The sequence below is a fragment of the Trachypithecus francoisi genome, unplaced genomic scaffold, assembly GCF_009764315.1.
Source record: "Trachypithecus francoisi isolate TF-2019V2 unplaced genomic scaffold, Tfra_2.0 Lachesis_group4, whole genome shotgun sequence".
NCBI classification, from domain to species: domain Eukaryota; kingdom Metazoa; phylum Chordata; class Mammalia; order Primates; family Cercopithecidae; genus Trachypithecus; species Trachypithecus francoisi.
Window position 1 is genome coordinate 18,935,209 of NW_022681469.1, and position 21,933 is coordinate 18,957,141.

General features: G+C 42.4%; 1 protein-coding gene across 8 annotated transcripts in view; it reads right to left on the reverse strand.

Annotated features, from left to right (window-relative positions):
* TBXAS1 (thromboxane A synthase 1) overlaps positions 1-21,933 on the reverse strand; it is a 190,326-nt gene that overhangs the window by 74,997 nt on the left and 93,396 nt on the right. For all 8 annotated transcript variants that reach the window (XR_004432958.1, XR_004432957.1, XM_033193245.1 and 5 more), the window contains exon 5: positions 10,665-10,781. Coding sequence is in view for 6 of the 8 variants with exons in the window: in XM_033193245.1 (XP_033049136.1) it covers positions 10,665-10,781 (117 nt within the window). In the remaining 2 variants the exon portion in view is untranslated. The remainder of the gene's footprint in view (positions 1-10,664; positions 10,782-21,933) is intronic.

The following is a 21,933-nucleotide window of genomic DNA, read 5'->3' on the forward strand; positions in this document are numbered from 1 at the left end:
AAGAAGGGCTGAGAGCTTCTGCTCAAAGGTCTTCTTCTCCTCTCATTTTGGGTGACTCCCAGAATCTCATCACTGAGTTTCCTTCCTTGAGTGTAAGATTTTGACCTTGTTGGAGAATACTTGCCCCAAGCATAGCAAATACTCAAAGGCACTGCAAATCAGTAGGTTTCCTCCCTCTGACACTTTCTGATCTTGGGTACATTGCCTAACCTCACCGAGTCTAGTTCCTCATCTGCAAAAATGAAAATAATACCTTCCTTGCAGAGTTGTGACAAAGATTAGAAACAAAATATGTAAAACACTTGGCAAAGAAGGCAGGGAGTGGTGCAAACATGGTAGTTGTTCTCTGGAGGGATTCATCCTCCCAGACTGGTTTGGACTACTAGAATCATTCTCTCCTCTTTTCTTGTTCCTCAGGGACAACTCCTTATTGGAGCCGTCTGTTCTCACCTCATCATGTTAACATTGCTTCTTTTCTTGCATCTGTTCCTTCATCTTTATCTCCTCAGTCACCTCCTAGTTCAGGTGTTGCTACCTGTCACCTGGAATATGGTTGTCATCTTGCTTCTTGAGAAAAAAGACTATAGCTTAAGCATCTTTGTAGTCTTAGGACTTCGACAGTGCCTGACACCCAGGTGTACTAAAGAAAGTTTTTGAAAGAGCCTCCTGGCCTCTATTCTTTTCTTCTGAGACAGAGTCTCACTCTGTCAACCAGGCTGGAGTGCAGTGGCATGATAACATCTCACTGCATCCTTGCCCTCCTGGGCTCAAGCTATCCTCCCATCTCAGGCCCTCAAGTATTAATAGCTGAGACTACAGACACACACAACCACAGCTGGCTAATTTTTTAAATGTTTTGTAGAAATGGGGTCTCCCTGTGGTGCTCAAGTCAGTCTTGAACTCCTGGAATCAAGCTATCCTCTCACCCTGGCCTCTTGAAGTTCTGGGATTACAGGCATGAGCCATCATGCCTGGTCAGATCTTCCAAAAATACTTGTTATTTCAGTGATGCTTTGCTGAAACCTTCATAGATCCCCACTGACTGAAGGACACAGTACAAGATTCTTATCTTATCTTCCAAAGTCCATTAAGAATTGAATTCTGCTAATAACCATGTGACAAGGCTTAGAAGCAGATCTTCCCCCACTCAGATGAGACCACAGATCAGGCCAGCAGTTTGACTACTACTCCAAGACACCTTGATCCCTCTGGACTCAGCTCTCAGTCCCTCTGGACTCAGCCTCTGCACTCAGCTAAGCCATGCCAGGATTCCTGACCCACAGAAACAATGAGCTAACAAAGGTTTGTTTTAAGCCACTAAGTTTTGGGGTAATTTTGTTACACAGCAATAGATAACTAATACACTCTCAATATTACTCTTTTGTGGTAACTATTGTATGTTGTCATGGATTAATGAAGTTTTTGGTATTTGTTATATCAGGAATGAGCATAGTGCACCCCATTCTGTTGATTTTCTAGAAATAACTGTGTGATGACTGATTGACCAAATGTTCCTAGAGAGCCTTGACATAGAAGGTATCCAAGAAACATAACAGATTGAGGCACTGTCTCTTAGCATGAACACCATGTGGTTTGCTGAAAACTGGCTCTGAAGGAGAAAGCTGAGACTCATGCTGGTCCTATGTGTTACTTTGGGCCTGGCATTTGAATCTCTCTGAACGTGGGTCCTCACCCCTAAATGAAAGACTGATCGTAATGAGCCATAATGTCCCTTTCCACTGGATTCCAAGGAGGTCACAAAGCATCAGGTTGAGACAGTTGCTTGAGGCCATGGAGACAGCAGCCAAATTCCTAGCTCAGCGCAGGAAAGTGTCAGATCATTGGTCCATGTACTTTCAGAAACACATCCCATTCCTAAGAAAATTTCTTGTCATCTCTTTGACACATCAACTTCAGAACACATAGGGACCTAAAGGGCAGAATCTGGTTATTTTCGTGCTCAAATTGTGCCCAGAGCTCCTGACTGCTGGCTTGTTGCTGTCCCACCAAAATCAGGCTCCACATTGCCTTTGCTCCTTAGTTTATTCACTTCTAGGTCAGTCTATGCAGATCTTATGTCATAAACTTGAGAAAGAGAAAACCCACCATCTTTAAGCCTTTGGAGTTCCTGAAAGTTTGGACAATGCTGAGTGTTAGGGAAAATATATTTCCTACACAGAGAGAGGGAAGGAGAGGGTCTCTTTTGCATAACCCTGTTCATCTAAACAGAGATGATCCCCAAACATTGATGGTGTGTAGCTTGGGTGACTTGTTGATCCACACACGAAGAAGGACTCAGCAGAGCCACAGGGGGCACTGCTGCCTTGACGTCATAACACGGCCGCTGGGAGCCTGCCCCTACTTGGGACTAGTGCAAAGAGGAGACTCCTCCAGACAATTCGCAGTTCCCCTCATCTGCACCAGAAAGATTTGCCCCATGGGTCTGGGAAATGGCTGGCTTGGGGGCTAAACAGCTGAAATGGAACCCTTTTTCCTAACACAGAGTTCTGAGCAGGTTACTCCCTCACTTTCAAGTATTTAATAGCTCCTCGAGCTCTAGTGAAGTGCGCACCAAACACTCCCTCGGCACAGGACAAGTGAACTCTACGTGCCTCAACCTACTTTTTCAGCTTTCTCTCTCACTAATCCCTTACATGTACTCTGTGTTCCGGCCAATTTGTACTCCCCTATTCCCTGAACACACCCTGTACTTTTCTGTCCAGATGCCTTGATTCCTGCAGCTCATTCCACCTGCAATGCACCTTCTCCCTCTGTCAAAACAGCAAAATCTTCAGGGCTCAATTCCAGTGCTACTCACTGCTCCCTCCCTACCAAAGTGGTTTCTGATGCTCAAAGCAGGACCCCAGCTCTGTCACCACCTTCCATGATTAGTAATAATGCAGTGATTTATGTACCTTGTTTCTCTTCTACATTATAAACTCCTTAAAAGCAGGAACTAATAAATATTTGTTGACCTTTATAAATTGAACATTTCATCTGATTTGGCCCTTGGTGGACCTGCGGGCAATATTTTGGGGCTGATGTCAGGGGAGGGTTTTCTGAATAACTAAAGGTCAGCTGCTGGGGGTGGGGGAAGGTATTTAAACATATTTCTGGTTTTTTAAAAAAATGAAAAAATTAATGCCTTAAAGTGTTCTAAACTGGTGACCAACAAACGAAAAATTAATTCCCACTAATGAAACTTATCACTTCCTTCTTCCACCACACCATCGCTAAAAGCCACTCAGATATTAAAAACATCCACGGCTCATTTTTATGCAAAATTTCCTGCTGCTAAGTATCAGCTCTAGCCATCTAGGTGAATAATCAAGTGTCATTTCTAATAAGTCAGTGGCTCCTGTCAAGACTTGTGACCAATTAGAAGTCACCCCAATGAGGAGGTGGCTGCTGGCGTTGCCAAGCAACAGCCAAGCTGTGAGGTACATTTAGATGCTCTTTTAGATTTAACCAGCGGCAAGTCAGAGTGACATTATAATTCTGGCAAAGGAAAGCCAAATTATAACCCAGGATGGGGTGCCCATGATGAGGAGTGTGTTTTCTTTTAAATGCAAATGGAAAAGGAACGTTTAAACCAGAATTTAAACAGTCCATCATGATACTGATTTTAATTAGCAGATTAGGTGTCAGTGGAATAGACGACTGTGTCTCAGGATAATGGTCTCTCGCTGCTAGATAAATATCCAGATATTCTGGAAAATGGGCAACTGGTCAGGCAAGGCCAATGTATTTTTGGACTCTGAAGTATCGATGACTGCAGCCACACTTGGTTATAACGACGTTCACTTTTATTGTTCAGGAGGATTAAGAAATAAAGGCAAATATTAAAAATAGACTGCCGGAAATGGATGCCGCCTAGAGAAGGCTGCTTGCTCTAGTGTTACTGGGAAGCATATTCTGCTTTAGAAGCCCCTGTATGTGAACGTCTGGAGAGTTTACAGTGAAAATTTAAAGGCCAAACTAAACTGATGATGACTGTAATTCTGAAAAGACTTTTGCACTGAAATGCATTTACTCATAAGCTGGCTATATCAACTTAAATTTTTAAAAATTGTACTCATTCTCCAGTAACATGTCGTCTCCAAGTCAGGAAAGGCCTACAGGGAGTAATAACCACAGCTGCCTCTGCCTTTAAGATTCATACATTATTGACTGTGCCTTCTTGACAGGGAACATCTGGATGAAAAGTGAAAAATTAGGCAGAGAGCCGGATCAGTGCTGTGCAAGATACCAGCCTCCCAGTTTATCTGACTTTTCTTTAACTGAGTCCCTGTGCATAGCAACATGATTGGCTCATTTACTCTTGAGTGACACATCCTTAGGCACTCATCTATGAAGATTCATTGTCTCCCGTATCTGCTCAGTGGGGTACCATCATCTCTTAGTTATCCGGGTGAATGAAGAAAGCCCATCATTTATATTGGGCTTTGAGAATGGAGAACATACAAGCTGCCATATTGGATTGGATCCATGGTTCATGCAGTTTGAAGCTTAGTCTCTGCTAGAGGCACTCAAAAATTTGGTTCTTCATAGAAGCTACCTGCAAAGGATAATTGCTTAAGAGACGAATTTCTCTCAGTAGCCAACCATGAAGTTAACAACCCACGTTCTCTCCTTTTGAAAACCTATTTGAGCCCAGAACAAACAAAGTTAAGCAGGTTTCTTTACTGCAGGCCTTTCTCAAGCCTTTCATATGCTCAGGTACATGGTGAATCTTGAAGAATATAGTTTGTAATATTTCACCAAATTATTTGACTGTGGGGCCTTTTTGGTCCTTCATATGTCAAATCCTTTTCCCTGATAGGAACTGATAGCTTGAAATTCATCATCATATAAGTACAGTTTAGATGCCTTTCTCCTAAATGTATTCTTTTATTCTTGCTTACACTGAAGGTTACCTGCCTCTTTTGTGCTGACTTACACAATCTCACAAGAGTCTCAGAAAGTTATTCCTATTGATTTAATATCTTTCAAATCAGAACAGCTTGGAGGAATATACAAATATATAGATTCCACTGTGTTCTCTCTCTTTCAGATGAGTTATAAAATTTAAAAATAAAGCTAGTGCTAACCTGGGTCCTCAGGGGATCACATTATTTATACATTTTCCCTCAGAGAAGTACTAATTTAGCCCCAGTTTTATTTCCTGAAATTAAGCCTATTTATTCCCTGATCCATAATAAGTTTTACACAATCCCAGGGTTACTACTCACTAATAGCCTTTGGTAAGCAATCTAGCAAAAGACTGTGAAAATCTAAATCTACAGTTGTGTTTTTTAAAACATTAATTCTTTGGGGGATGGAGTGAAAACTCTGGCCGGTTAATCAGACAAAATCCTCCCTAACAATAACACCACCACCACCAACAACAAAAAGTCAGTTGTTTTTCCAGGAATGCTCAGCCATCCTTTTCTATGAATTCCAATAACTTGTTTGTCACTGGCTATTATTCCAGTAGTCTCTTTTTCCTGACTTGGGGATGCATGAATCACATTTTCCCTGGTTCTCTGTTGCTCTGCATTATCCCTGGTATGACATAAGCCAAAAAAAAAAATTTAATTTAAATACAAATATAGCTTCATGATATGATGCTCATTTTAAAGCAACTTTCAAGCATTGTTGACTGGGGCAACCTAACAGCCACATAAATAAAGACAACACCATCCAGAGCTTTTGAGTATTGACCATACTTAAAGACACAGGTAGAGAGGGACTTAGGCTGCAAGGTTCTAAAGGAGAAAGCCTCAGAATTCCAAGGGGAAACAAACCTTTATTTCAAGAATAAACTCTGATGTTTGATAACAAAAGTCCAAAGGCTACTTACAAATTCAGAAAGGACTAGAGATGCTGGTATTTCAAAGCTATTTCCAGAAAAACTGACTCAGGTACCCAAAGTCGAGTATCTGTGGCTCAGTCTCTGAGCTATTTCCTATCTCTGTGGCTCATTTTCCTCTTTGTGTCTGTGACTTTGTGTCTGTGACTTTGTGTATGTGTATGCATATATGTATATATATTTGTGATTCTCTAAAGGAAAAGCCAGTTTGCTGTATCCTCTTATTTAATTTTTTCTTGATAAAATTATTTCCCTTTCATTTTTTTAGCTTAGTTTCATCATGTATCCTTAGGTAGAATAGGTAGAAAGCTTCTCGGTTCTTTGATTCTTCATCCGTCCATTCATTAATTGTTCCTGAATGTCTGTTGTGTACCTAGTGTGTGCAGTTAACAATAAGGAAAATAAGAAAAAATCAAAAAGCCTTTGTCCTCCTGAAGCCTCCGTCTAGCAGAAGGGGACATACAATAAATAGGTAAACAAAATGGAATGTTAGCTAGTGATAGTTCCACAGAGAAAAATAAAGCAGTGGGGAGGTGGGGGTTCAGGGGCCGGGTGGTCTGAGATGGTCAGAGAGGGGACCAACAGGAACACTCACAGAGCCAGGGTTTTCCACGCTGGCTCTCAGCAGAATCTTTCCAGGGAACTCGTGACATGCAAATTTTCAGTTACCCTTAGAAATTCTGATTCTATAGATCTTGGGGTGGCTGAAATGATGTATTTTTAACAAGGGTCCTAGGTAATTCTCATGCAGCCCTTGGTCCCACGAAGTTTGAGAACCAGTGACTTACAGAACAAAGGCAGCTGGGAGATTAAAGTTTGAGGAAGCATCCAGAAACCAGGAGGTTTTGGGGAAGAAGACAGGACACTTCTCATTTTGTCCCCTCCACCCATCTTCCACAGCCTAGAAGCAGCCCCCCCTGTCATTTCCTGCATCCTGTCCACACCACGGCTTAGAGCCTCAACCCCTCTGCTCTTCATATGCAAAGGCAAGCTGCTTTTGGAATTAGGAAAACCCTTTCCTCTCCTAATAAAGCTTGCTAACATACAGTTCAAAATTGAGCAACTACTTCCTTGTTCTGGACGGCACCTACTGTCTACCTCGGAGGCACCTTCAGGAGCAGTGGGTGCCACTGATTCCTTGGGTGAGAGAAAATTACAGGGAACAGGATCTATGGAGCATGAAACAGACACACATTGGTTTCACGTTTCAGAAACATTATCTTTGCTGTGCACTTTTTCGTCCTCGTGTTTCTTTCCATGTGAGCAGCATTTAACACCTCTGGCTGCTCCTTCCTCTTTGAAATGCTTTCCCCTTCCACATTCTGCTGGTTTCCATTTCAGGCTGTTCTTCCTGAGTCTTCTTTATAGGTTTCTCCTCCGCTCCTCCCTTAAATATGGTTCTCCCCAGAACCATATCTAACACATATGCTACACGTCTCTGTGTTTTGAAGACCATCTTTCTTCCCCCTCCTACCTGAGCTCCATCTGCACAGCCAACTTCTTCTTGAAGGGTCTCCTTAGGGGCCTCCCAGTAAACTTCAGCTCGCCAGGTCTAAAATCCCCAGAGGTGGGGAAAAAGTTAACTACTCCTGCCTCTGGGATGGAATCCTTTCAAATGGAAACCCAAGAACCTAAATTGAACTATATGGAGTAAAAAAAAAGCCTTTCAAGGGAATTTCAAGGTTATTGATAGTGTATGGTAAATAATGGGCTCGATGAAATCTCTCTCTTACCTCTTTTCTTTTTCTTTTTTTTTTTTTTTGAGATAGAGTCTGGAGTCTCACTGTTACCAAGGCTGGAGTGTAGTAGTATGATCTTGGCTCACTGCAACCTCTGCCTCCTGGGTTCAAGCGATTCTCCTGCCTCAGGCTCCTGAGTAGCTGGGGTTACAGGTGCATGCACCACACTGGCTACTTTTTGCATTCTTAGTAGAGACAGGGTTTCACCATGTTGGTCAAGCTGGTCTCGAACTCCTGACCTCAGGTGATCCACCTGCCTCAGCCTCCCAAAGTGCTGGGATTATAGGCATGAGCCACCTCGCCTGACTTCTCTTGGCATCTTAATGCTGTGGACATATTGAGTAACTCTATTTTCTGCAATTAATTCAGGCACTATGCATTTGATTTCTGGACTATAGGGAGAAGACAGGACCTCAACAGCACTGGATTTGCTTGGGAACGACAATGTATCACTTTCTGGAGTATCCCCTGTAAGGGGTTAAAGGAATCTAGACCATGATAAAATTCCTTATCAAAGAATCATAGCCCAGGACTGCTAAACTTTATTTTCCTTTCCTTGCTTACTTTTCTTTCTCTTTTCTTCTCTTCTCAGATACTCTTTACCAATTTCTTTTTCACACACGAGGCTCTTTCTACTTCTATAGTGCGGTGAAGCTGTTGCTTTGGAATAAAGACATGTACGCTAGTGATGCCAGCCCTAGGCTCACCTACCTCTCCTCTCTTCCCCTGGCCTTCTCTTGGCTAACTCAACCTTTTTGTGGCTGGATATGAAAAAGGGGCACACCCCATGCAGCTTGTCTACATGGTTTAGAGCAGTGGTTTCTAGTTTTAAGATGCAGGCCCTTCCTTCACATTCTCCTGTGAATCCTCAATAGATAACACAGATCGGTGTGAGCAGGGCTAATGGCTGCAGTGGAAGCAGGTGCCACTTTCCTTGCAGGTCCTTGTGGGGAACTTCTGCTGGTGGTGGTTCCCAATACTGGCTTTACATGACAATCACCTGGGGAGCCTGAAAAAATATCCTCAAACCCAGGCTGCATCCCAGAGCAAAGCAACTGAATCAGAATTTCTAGATGTGGGACCCAGGCAGCAACAGTTTTCAGAGTCCCCCAAGTAATCCTGGTGGACCTCACTGGCCAATGGCTGCATCTGTGTCACTCCATCTCCCGCTGTCTATGCTGTATCAGACCCAGTCTGGGAGGAAGGAACCGAGCATATGTGGGCCACGGGCCAGCCCCGATGGCATCTGCCACCCCCCTGCAATTGTCCCATTCTGGGTGAAGTATTAGCATAGCAAGCCCATGTGATCAGATGGGGACTCTATTTTTCAAACAGCTTTACCAGTAAGATAAGAGAAAATTTTATTTCCTTTGCCTAAAACCTGTTTCCATACCTCAGTTGGTTCCAAACTTAGGCAGAAAATAGAGAAGTGTTGCTTCTCACCCTCCCCCGCCCCCCAACTTTCCAACGAGGCCCCGTTTGCTATACTTCCCCTTCCTGCACCCTCCAGACAGCCCCTGGCACAGTCCTAGGTGGCCTCCGAGCACTACTGGAAAATCACATGGAGGTAGCAAGTGGTCAGGCAGAGACGCGAAAATCACTCTGGAGCTGGATTCTGATTTTGGCTCTGCTGCTTACTAGCTATAAGACTGGGAGCATGCTACTTGATCTCTCTGTGCCTAGTTTCCTCCTCTGTAAACCAGGTTAGTAATAATAAGTATGACAGTATTTATCTCACAGGAATGTGGTGAAGAGGCAGTGTGTTAGTCTAAATAGGCAACCCTTGGAACCTGACTCTGAGCTGTGAGTGTGAGCTGGCGCTGCGTACAGAGACAGGCTCTGCCCCCAAACCACCAACAGCTACCCATGGAAATGCAAATCAAAACCTCATTGAAAATGGGAGGGATCACTAGTTTCTGAGTGTGTTTAATTGGATATTATGAGGTGTGGAACTCCCCCCTCTTCTGGGGGACTTCAGAAGATTTATAGGAATTCAATCAGGACCATATGGGTGAGCATCTTGAGCTTAAGCTAAAAGGAGCTTTCATTTTTATTGAACTGAAGACAGGCTACTCTGGAACATCCAGACAGGGTGGATGGCAGAAGCCCAGGGCACTCCACCCAAGCTTTGGAAACTCCCTTGCTCTAGAGATGCCTGTGTACCTGAGACTGGAACTAAAGGAACCCCTTAGCCCCTGCATATCATAAGGGCTCATGTTCTCTCTCCCTTGTGGTTGCAGAATTCAGAACAGCAAACACCAAAGCCAGACCAGCAATTGAGGGAGCTGCCAGGCTCAGATATAAAACACAGCAGTCAGGATCTGGTGTGTGAGACATCGGTCTGGAGCCGTACAAACACCAGGTTTTGGGTGCACAGCTGATAGGAAAGAGTGGGTCATTGAGTAGGGAAAAGAGAGTGTCCAGGGCCTTAGAGAGCTGGTAGCATCTTGTGGAGCCTGCCCTTCCCTTGAACTTGGCCTAGAGGTGAACTTGGGTGTTCCTGCCTGCCATGATCGCCCACTCGTCCCCAGTCATTCACTGCCATCACCCCCCTATGTAAGACTCGATTGGCAACTCACCTTGGTTTCATGCTGTTCTCTAGTTTCTTGCTATGTAAACTGTGTTTCACTGTCAGGAAACATTGAAATTACCTGGCAGGGTGTTATAAACGCAGACTCTTAAGCCACCCTGGCCCTCTTGAGTCAGAGCCTGCATTGTAGCCAGATCCCCAGGTGATCCATTATGCATGACAGTCCAGCAGACACTTACAGTTTTCTCCTGGGGTCCCCAAAGCGCCTCAAGCTTTGTCTCTGGACACAGGCGAATGCCCTGTGTACTTGTTGACTCACAATTCATTTATGGCAACGGGGGATGTGGGAGGCTGGAGACATGAAAGATACTCAACACAGGGTGTGGTGCTTTCTGCATAATAGAGAGGTCTGAAGGTCCCAGTGGGCAAGGCATTTTGATGTGTCACCTGGGCAAGTCATGCAACATGAACTGCCTCTCATCACGATTTGGACAGAAGAAACCTGCTCCGTAAGAGAAGAGAGTTTGCATTTCTCATGTCTTACCTCGTTCAGCTTTTCAGGACTGAAAGCAGACATCAGGGCACCTCTGACCTCTTCCCATCTTTTGTCACGTAAAAACAGAACGCTGTCGGCTACTGACTTGAACTCCAAACCCGACGCCTGTTGGGAAGTAACAAGCAGAGGGTCAGGACTCAGAGAGTCAAAGCCACCTTGGTGGCAATACAGGTCCATGACAAACACCCTGGTTAAAGTCCATCGATGGCCAACAGTTAGGAGGCTGCTCTTGCAAGGATACAGAGGAAGAATATAAAGGCTCACCGGCAATGATAGAAAGAATCGTGGCCGGGGCCCAGAGGGAGCAGATGGGCAAGCTGTGGTGGATCAGCTGTACCCTGCTACGATGTGGTCATCATCACAGACACAACTCAATGGCTTCTGTGTGTTCTGCAGTCCCCCTACTGAGCGGGGATTCCCTGAAGACAAACAAGGCAGGCTTCCCGGAGATGGCCTAGTCTTTCTTGGTAACCAGTACCATGTCTGAACTTCGTGGCACAGGGTTTTGTGTGACTGGATTGGTTAGATTGGACCCTGAGTTGACAGACTCACTTGTCTGGACCCTTGTTGTATGGGTTGAGGGAGAGGGAAGGGGGAAAAAGGAAAGGTCTTCAGAAGCATGTGCCAGGAGAGCTGCTTCCAAGAGTGTGCCTGCCATCATGTTTCTGTGTTCTATGGGTCATTCATTTTTTATCTCAGTCAGCCAACAGTGGTTGGTAGCCTAATATTGTGTTATGGGATGAATTCGGCCCCCATCCCAAACTTCATATATTTAAATCCTGACCCCAAGAACCACAGAATGTAACTGTGCAGTCAGCCTTCTACATCTGGGTGTTCTGCATCTGTGGATTCAGCCAATCCTGAATCAAAAATATTCAGAAAAACTTCCACCAAGTTCGGAAAAGCAAAACTTGAATTTGCTCTGTACAGAGAACTACATTGAATCCATGTACATGAAGTGATGTGTAGGCATTGTATTAGGTATTACACGTAATCCAAAGTTGATTTAAAGCATACAGAAGGATGTACATAGGTTAAACACAAATACTATGCCATTTTATCAGAAACTTAAGCATCCACAAATTTTGGTGTCCTGAGCAAGGATGGGTACTGGAACCAATCCCAAGAGATACTGAGGGATGGCTGTATTTGGAGATAAGGTCTTTGAAGAGGTAATTAAGGCCGGGAGTGGTGATTCACGCCTGTAATCCCAGGACTTTGGGAGGCCGAGGCGGGTGGATCACCTGAGGTCAGGAGTTTGAGACCAGCCTGGCCAACATGGTGAAACCCCCTGTCTACTAAAAATACAAAAATTAGCCAGGCATGGTGGTAGGCACCTGTAATCCCAGCTACTTGGGAGGCTGAGGCAGGGAGAATTGCTCAAACCCAGGAGGCGGAGGTTGCAGTGAGCTGAGACTGCACTACTGCACTCCAGCCTAGGCAACAGAGCAAGACTCTGTCTCAAAAAAAGAGGTAATCAAGGTAAAATAAAGTCATTAGGGTGGGTCCTAATCCAACATGACTGGGGTACTTATTAGAAGAGGAGATTGGGACAGAGACACACACAGAGGGAAGACCATGTGAGGATATAGGGAGAAGACAGCCATGCAGAGAGAGGCCTCTGGAGAAACCAACACTGCTGACACCTTGACTTCAGGCTTCTGGTCTCCAGCACTGTGGGAAAATCAATTTCTATTGTTTAAACCCCCAGTCTAAGGTTGGTTGGTATAGTAGCCTAGTAAACTAATACAGGGTTCAAGAAGTTGTCTATACCGTCTTGAATGAAAAAGATTTTGCGGCCGGGCATGGTGGCTCACACCTGTAATCTCAGCACTTTGGGAGGCCTAGGTGGGTGGATCACCTGAGGTCAGGAGTTCAAGACCAGCCTGGCCAACATGGTGAAACCCCGTCTCTACTGAAAATACAAAAATTAGCTGGGTGTGGTGGCAGGTACCTGTAATTCCAGTTACTCAGGAGGTTGAGGCAGGAGAATCACTTGAACCTGGGAGGCGGAGGTTGCAATGAGCCGAGATCGCACCACTGCACTCCAGCTTGGGGGACAAGAATGAAACTTCATCTCAAAAATAAAAAATAAAAAAAGAAAGAAAAGAAAAAGACTGCTTTGGCCCTCATGAGTTAGCAGTCTAGAGGGGAAGCAGAGAGTAAACTCTTAAGCTAACAATTAGACGGAAGGTGCATTTTCCTGGAGGGAAAGTGTATTTCTTGGAGAAAGTATATTTTCCTGGAGGGAAAATGGGGCAAGGTGGGACATCAGTGGGGAACATGGTTGGGAGGCTTCTCTGAGGTGAGCACTTTGGTCTCCTCATCTCTTCTTCCCACGCCATTCTGTTTCTTTCTATAACCAACTGTCCCACTAAGTGGTCAAAAATGGAGCCGCCACCATCGGTCAGAGTGTCACCAGCCTGCAGGTTCCAGGGTGTGGGGAGACAGGGGGTTGGGGGCCCAAGCAGTCTCAGAACCACATGTGCTGCATGGTGACGCTATTTCTTTTCACTGTTTTAATTATAGCTGAAACATGAAGCCAGTCATCAGAATTCAAAAGCCTTGTAAAAACTCCTATTTAGAGGAAAATTATAATTTTCTGATAAAATATGAACACTCAAAATAAGCCATAAAACATAACTGCAAAGTATCTAGAGGGGAGTTAATTATATATTAGAACCAAGATGCTGGGATATTTTTTCTGCAGAGGAATACCTCTCTATATTTAGAAAGAAATTCTTTAGGAGCGCCATGGCCACTCAAGAGAATTATGGTTTTATGGAATTTGGGGAACCTAATCCATTTGTTTAGGTTCCAGAGTTGAAGGAGGAAATCATACATTATGTGTATTTATGTAGCGGCAAGATGCAGTCCTGTGGCACACTACATGGAATAAAGCATTTAACTCCAAAGAAAGTAGGGTGATGGTTTATGTGGTTCTGATGAGACGGAATAAATCAGAGCTAAGAGTGAAGACTGACTGGATCTTGTACCAATCCTTAAGCCTTAAGGGTGAATTTACGCTATTTTTTGTCTTGCATCTGAAAGACAAACGTAGTCCTCCTTGCAATATGTCAGCATGGCCTTCAAGTATCTTTCTCACCAGCCTACCATGACACTGTGCTCCCCTGGGCCTGGAAATTCCATTAGAATCCTCCATTTTTTAATGAAATCATTTGGGGCTATTGGTTATCATAATGTTTTTATTTCTGAAAAGATTTTATTTATTTTTTTGAAACAGGGTCTTGCTCTGTCACCCAGGCAGTAGTACACTGGTGTGATCATGGCCACTGGAACCCCAAACTTCTGGGCTCAAGCAATCCTACCTCCTCAGTCTCCTGAGTGGCTGGGACTAGAGGCACATGCCACCATGTCAGACCGATTTTTAAGTTTTTTTGTAGAGATGGTGTCTCGCTATGTTGACCAGGCTGATGTTGAACTCCTAGCCTCAAGCGACCCTCCCACCTTGGTCTCCCAAAGTGCTGGGATTACAGGCATGAGCCACTGTGCCTGGCCTCTTTTCCTTTCTAGATGTCCCATGTTAAGAGGAAATTGATCATTTCAAAAGAGCGGTCAGATGGTGAGGGGACATTGAATCATGTCATATATGAAATAGTTGTCAGATTTTGGAATTTTTAACTGGAAAAGAGAAGATTTGGAAGATTAGATAGTGGTTTTTAGGCATGTGCCCAATAAATATTTATTGAATACGTACTGCATGGGAGAGGGAATTTAGGGGTTTTTTTGTGTGTGATCCTGAGAAGTGGAATTGTGTTTAATAGGGGAAACTATGGGGAAAATTTCAGCTTATCTGAAGGAGAACTATCCCAATAGTCAACAGTCAAAATTATTCAAAGATAAGATAACCTGCCTGGAGCGATGAGCTTCACACTCCTGGTGACTGTTCCACTTCTTGGAAATTCTGTACCCAAGGCTTGAGCATGCAGAGAGGTTTGGTCTAAAAGCCTTGCAAGAAGTCTTTCAACCCTGATACTTCAGGTATGGAAAGTCACTGCAGACACTCTTTTTTCTATTAGTTTGCCTTCACATTGATTTAAAAAACTGTGGTAAAATACACGTAACGTAAAATTCACCATCTTAACCTTTTTTTCTTTTTTTTTTTTGAGATGGAGTCTCGCTCTGTCGCCCAGGCTAGAGTGCAGTGGCACAATCTCAGCTCGCCGCAAGCTCCGCCTCCCAGGTTCACGCCATTCTCCTGCCTCAGCCTCCCGAATGAATAGCTGGGACTATAGGCGCCCCATCTTAACCATTTTTAAGAGTACAGTTTGGTGGTATTAAGTACACTCACATGGTTGTGCTACTATCACCAGCATTCCTCCACGGAACTTTTTTCATCTTGCAAAAGTGAAACTCTGTGCCTATTAAACAATAGTTTCCATGCCCCCTCCATACCTCCCGCCTGTCCACATATGTTCATTGACTAGATTTACTGAAAGATACCTTGAAAGAGACAAAGGATTTTCCCCAAAGGAATGAGTGATGTGGTTTGGCTGTGTCCCCACCCACATCTCATCTTGAATTGTAGCTCCCACAATTCCCACGTGTGGTGGGAGGGACCTGGTGGGAGGAAATTGGATCATGGGATCAGGGCTTTCCTATGTTGTTCTCGTGGTAATGAATAAGTCTCACAAGATCTGATGGTTTTTTAAAGGGGAGTTTGCCTGAACAGATCCTCTTCTCTTGTCTGCTGCCATGTGAGGCGTGCCTTTCACCTTCTGCCATGTTTGGGAGGCCTCCCCAGCCACGTGGAACTGTGAGTCCATTGTGTAAACTACTAATATCTTAAGTAGAAAGATGAAAAGATGAACCAATTGAAAATAATAACTACAACAACTTTTCAAGATGTAGACAGTACAATAAGATATAAACAAGAAAAAGTTAAAAAGTGGGAAGATGATGTTAAAGTGTAGAGTTTTTATTAGTTTTATTTTTGTTTGTTTATGCAATCCATGTTAAGTTGTCATCAGTTTAAAATAATGGGTTACAAGATTATTTGCAAGCTACGATAACCTCAAATCTAAAAACATGCAATAGATACACAAAAGTGTGTCTATTCTCATGCCTATAATCCCAGAACTTTGGCTGAGGCAGGCAGACCACTTGAAGCCAGGAGTTTGAGACCAGCCTGGCCAACATGGTGAAATCCTGTCTCTATGAAAAAAATAAAAATAAAAAATATAAATAAAAAATAGCCAGGTGTGGTGGTTCACACCTGTAATCCCAGCTACTTGGGTGGTTGAGGCATGAGAATTGCTTGAACCTGAGAGGTGGAGGTTGCAGTGAGCTGAGATCACGCCACTGCACTCCAGCCTGGGTGACAGAGTGAGACTGTCTCAAAAAGAAAAAACCAAAACAAACAAACAGAAAAAAACTAGAAATCAATAAGAAGAGGAATTTTGGAAACTATGCAAACACACAGAAATTAAACAATGTTCCTGAATGACCATTGTGTCAATGAAGAGATTAAGAGAGAAATTGAAAAATTTCTGGAAACAAATTATAATGGAAACACAATGTACCAAAACCAATGGGATATGACAAAAGCAGTACTAGGAGGAAGATTTATAGTTATAAGTGACTACAGCAAAAAAGTAGAAAAATTCAGATAAACAACCTAATGATACATCTTAAAGAACTAGAAAAGCAAGAGCTAAAGCCAAAGTTGGTAGAAAAAAAAAAGAAAGCATAAAGATCAGAGCAGAAACAAATGAAATTGAAATGAAGAAAACAATACAAAAGATCGACAGAACAAAAAGTTGGTTTTTTGAAAAGATAAACAAAATTGACAAACCTTTAGCCAGACCAAGAAAAAAAGAAAGAAGGCTCAAGTAAATAAAATCAGAGATGAAAAAAGAGATGTTATAACTGATACTCAAAGGATCATTAGTGGCTACTATGGACAACTGTATGCCAATAAATTGGAAAATCTAGAAGAAATAAATTCCTAGACACATACAACCTGTCAAGATTGAATCACTAATCCAAAACCTGAACAGATCAATAACAAGTAATGAAATCAAAGCCGTAATAAAAAGTCTCCCAGCAAAGAAAAGCCCAGGACACCATGGCTTCACTGCTGAATTTTATTAAACATTTAAAGAAGAACTACTAACAACTCTACTCAAACTATTCCAAAAAAGAGAGGAGAAGGGAGTGCTTCCAAAGTCATTACATGAGGCCAGCATCTCCTAATACCAAAACCAGAGAAAGGCACATCAAACGAAACAAAACAAAACAAAAAAACTACACACCAATATCCCTGAAGAACATTGGTGCAAAAATCATTAACAAAATACTAGCAAACTGAGTTCAACAATATATTAAAAAGATCAATCATGACCAAGTGGGATTTATCACTGGGATGCAAGCATGGCTCAACATATACAAATCAGTCAATGTGATACATCATATCAATGGAATGAAGGACAAAAACCATATAATCATTTCAATTGATGCTAACAAAGTATTTGATAAAATTCAACATCCCTTCATAATAAAAAACCCTAAAAAAGGGCATAGAAGGATCATCAATCAACATAATAAAAGCCATTTACAACAGACCCACAGTATCATACTGAATGGGGAAAAACTAAAAACCTTTCCTCCAAGATCTGGAACATGACAAGGATGCCCACTTTCACCACTGTTATTCAACATAGTACTGGAAGTCCTAGCTAGAGTAATCAGGCAAGAGAATGAAATAAAGGTATCCAGATTGGAAAGGAAGAAGTCAAATTATCTCTGTTTGCAGATGATATGATCTTATGTTTAGAAAAACCTAAAGATTCCACCAAAAAGCTATTAGATCTCATAAATGAATTCAGTAAAGTTGCAGGGTACAAAATCAACATACAAAAATCAGTAGCATTTCTATATGCCAACAGTGAACAATCTGAAAAAGAAACCAAGAAAGCAATCCAATTTACAATAGCTACAAATAAAATGAAATACTTAGGAATTAACTTTACTGAAGAAGTAAAAGATCTCTACAATGAAAACTGTAAAACACTGACACAATAAATTGAAGATACAAAAAAAAAAAAGGAAAGATATTCCATATTCATGAATTGGAAGAATCAATATTGTTAAAATGTCCATATTACCTAAAACAATCTATAGATTCAATGCAATCTCTATCAAAAGAGTGACATTCCTCACAGAAATAGAAAAAACAATGCCAAAATATGTATGGAACCACGAAAGACCCAGAATAGCCAAAGCCATCCTGAGCAAAATGAACAGAACTGGAGGAATCACATTACTTGACTTCTAATTATATGACAGAGCTATAGTAACTAAAATAGCATGGCTCTAGCATAAAACCAGACACATAGACCAATGAAATAGAATAGAAAACCCACAAACAAATCCATACATCTACAGTGAACTCATTTTGACAAAGGTGCCAAGAAGAATCACTGAGAAAAGGATAGTCTCTTCAATAAATGGTGCTGGGAAAAGTGGATATCCATATGAAGAATAATGAAACTAGACCCCTATCTCTCACTATATACAAAAATTGAATCAAAATGGATTAAAGACTTAAATATGAGTCCTCAAACTATGAAACTACTAAAAGAAAACACTTGAGAAAATATCTAGGACATTGAACTGGGCAAAGATTTCTTGAGTAATACCCCACAAGCACAGGCAACCAACACAAAAAAGGGAAAACGAGATTGCATCAAGTTAAAAAGCTTCTGCACAGCAAAGGAAACAATCAGCAAAGTGAAGAGACAAGCCACAGACTGGGAGGAGGTATTTGCAAACTACCCATCTGGCAAGGGAATAATAACCAGAACATAGACGGAGCTCAAACAACTCTACAGGAAAAAAATCTAATAATCCTATTAAAAAACGTGCAAAAGATCTGAATAGACAGTTAAAAGAAAAAAGATATACAAATGGCAAACAGGCAAATGAAAAGGTACTCAACATCACCAGTCATCAGAGAAATGCAAATCAAAACTACAAAGAGATATCATCTCACCCCAGTCAAAATGGCTTATAGCCAAAAGGCACGCAATAACACATGCTGCCAAGGACATGGAGAAAAGGGAGAAAAGGGAACCCACATACACTGTTGGTGCAAATGTAAATTAGGACAATCACTATGGAGAACAGTTTGGAGGCTCCTCAAAAATCTAAGAAAACTAAAAATAGAGCTACCATATGATCCAGCAATCCCACTGCTAGGTATATACCCCAAAGAAAGGAAATCAGTGTATCAAAGAGATATCTGCACACCCATGTTTATTGCAGCACTGTTCACAAGAGCCAAATTTGGAAGCACCTAAGTGTCCATTAACAGACAACTGCATAAAGAAAACGTGGTACATATATAAAATGGGAGTACAATTCAGCCATAAAAAAGAATAAAAGCCTGTCATTTGCAACAACGTGGATAGAATTGGAGGTCATTTTGTTAAATGAAATAAGCCAGGCACGGAAGGACAAAATTGGCATGTTCTCACTTATTTGTAGGAGCTAAAAATTAAAACAATTGAACTATGGAGATAATAGAATGATGGTTACCAGAGGCTAGGAAGAGTAGTGGAAGAGTGTTGGGGGAGGTGGGGATGGTTAATGGATGGAAAAAAATAGAAAAAATGAATAAGAGCTAGTATTTGGTGACTATAGTCAATAATAATTTAATTGTATGTTTTAAAATAACCAAAAGATCAGCACCATAAGACAGGGCAAGAAAATAAAATATTATAATTGGATTGTTTGTAACACAAAGAAAGGAAAAATGCTTGAGATGATGGACACCCCATTTACCCTGATGTGATTATTACACATTGCATGCTTGTATCAAAATATTTCTTATACCCCATAAATGTATACACCTACTATATACTCATAAAAATTAAAAATTGGCCGGGCGCGGTGGCTCAAGCCTGTAATCCCAGCACTTTGGGAGGCTGAGACGGGCGGATCACGAGGTCAGGAGATCGAGACCATCCTGGCTAACATGGTGAAACCCCATCTCTACTAAAAAATACAAAAAATTAGCCGGGCGGGGTGGCAGCGCCTGTAGTCCCAGCTACTCGGGAGGCTGAGGCAGGAGAATGGCGTGAACCTGGGAGGCAGAGTTTGCAGTGAGCTGAGATCCGGCCACAGCACTCCAGCCTGGGCGGCAGAGCGAGACTCTGTCTCAAAAAAAAAAAAAAAAATTAAAAATTAAAAAAATGTAAAACATTGACAAGCTGATTCCTGTAAACATATATATGGAACCAAAAGAACTAGAATAACCACGAGAATTTACACTGCTATCTCTCTCTCTCTCTCTGTCTCTCTCTCTCTCTCTCTCTCGGACAGGGTCTCACTCTGTTGCTCAAGCTGAAGTGCAGTGGCAGAATCATGGCTCGCTGCAACCTACACCTCCTGGGCTTAAGCAATTTTCTCACCTCAGCCTTCTGAGTAGCTGGGACTACAGGTGCGCGCCACCATGCCTGGCTAATTAGAACAATTGTTTTTCAGTAGAGACAGGTATGTTACCCAGGCTGCTCTCAAACTCCTGGCCTCAAACAATTCCCCCACCTTGACCTCCCAAAAATTATAGGCGTTAGCCACGGTGCCTGGCCACACTGCCATCTTTCAAGATCGATGACAGAGCTGTACTATTTAAGAGAGTGTGATATTGTGATATTGGTGCAAGGATAAACAAAAAGATCAATGAACTGGACTAGAGTTCAGAAGTAGACTCATACATATGATCTCCTGATTTATGACACAGGTGCTGTTCAATTCAGGGGGGAATGGGTGGTCTTTTCAACAATGGTACTGGGGCAATTGGATATCAATACAGAGAAAAAAAAATGAGCCTTGATCCATACCTTACTCTACACACAAAAGTTAACTGGAGATAGATCATAGTCCCAATAGTGAAAGGTAGAACCATGACGCTTCCAAGAGAATATCTTTGTGACCTTGTATATAAGGCAAGAGTTCTTAAAGAGAATACCAAAAGCAATACCACAGAAGAAGATTTTGATAAATAGGACTTTATTATCAAAGGATATTACTAAGAAATATAACACACAAACCATGGACTGGGCGAAGATATTCACAACACGTTTATCTGACAAAAGACTCACGGCAGAACACACAAAGAACAACAAGTCAATCAGAAAAAGTCAAACACCTTAAAATAACAGTGGGGGAGGGGGCAAAGACTCAACAGGCACATTGTAAAGGAGACTATTCAAATGGCCAGAGAGCAAATGAAAAAGTTCTCGGCCAGGTGTGGTGGCTCACGCCTGTCATCCCAGCACTTTGGGAGGCCGAGGTGGGCAGATCACCTGAGGTCGGGAGTTCGAGACCAACCTGACCAACGTGGAGAAACTCCATCTCTACTAAAAATACAAAAATTAGCTGGGCGTGGTGCCGCATGTCTGTAATCCCAGCTACTCGGGAGGCTGAAGCAGGAGAATCACTTGAACCCAGGAGGCGGTGGTTGTGGTGAGCCGAGATTGCACCATTGCACTCCAGCCTGGGCAGCAAGAGTGAAACTCCATCTTAAAAAAAAAAAAAAAAGTTCTCAATGTCATGGTCACCAGATAAATACAAATTAAAACCTCAGTGAGATACCACTACTATCCAGCCCCTGGAATAGTTACAATGAAAAATAATGGCAAGATGAAAGTGCTGGCTAAGATTGGAACAACTAGAATTCCACTTTATGGGAGTATAAATTGGCTCAACCACTTTGGAAAACTGTTTGGCAGTATGTACAATAACCCACCATGCACCTACTCTCATGGGTTAGCAATGCCACTCCTAAGTTTTCATAAATGCCTGTTGATATATTAACCTAATTCTTAATAGCAAAAAACTGGAAACCTAAATGTTTACTGTCAGAGGAATAGATTGTGGTGTTTCTATACATTGGAATGCTACACAGCAATGAAAAATGCAAACTATGTTCACAGTCTTGCTCTGTCCCCAGGCTGCAGTGCAATGGCACGGTCATAGCTCACTATAGCCTCAAATTCCTGGGATCAAGGCATTCTCTTCCCTCAGTCTCCTGAGTACCTGGGACTACAGGCACACACCACAGTGCTTGGCTAATTAAAAAAATTTTTTTATAGAGACAGGGGTCTCACTTTGTTGCCCAGGCTGGTCTTGAATTCCAGGACTCAAGCAATCTTCCTGCCTCAGCCTCCCAAGGTGCGAGATTACAAGACTGAGCCACCACACCTGGCTATATTAATATTAATACATGGGGTGG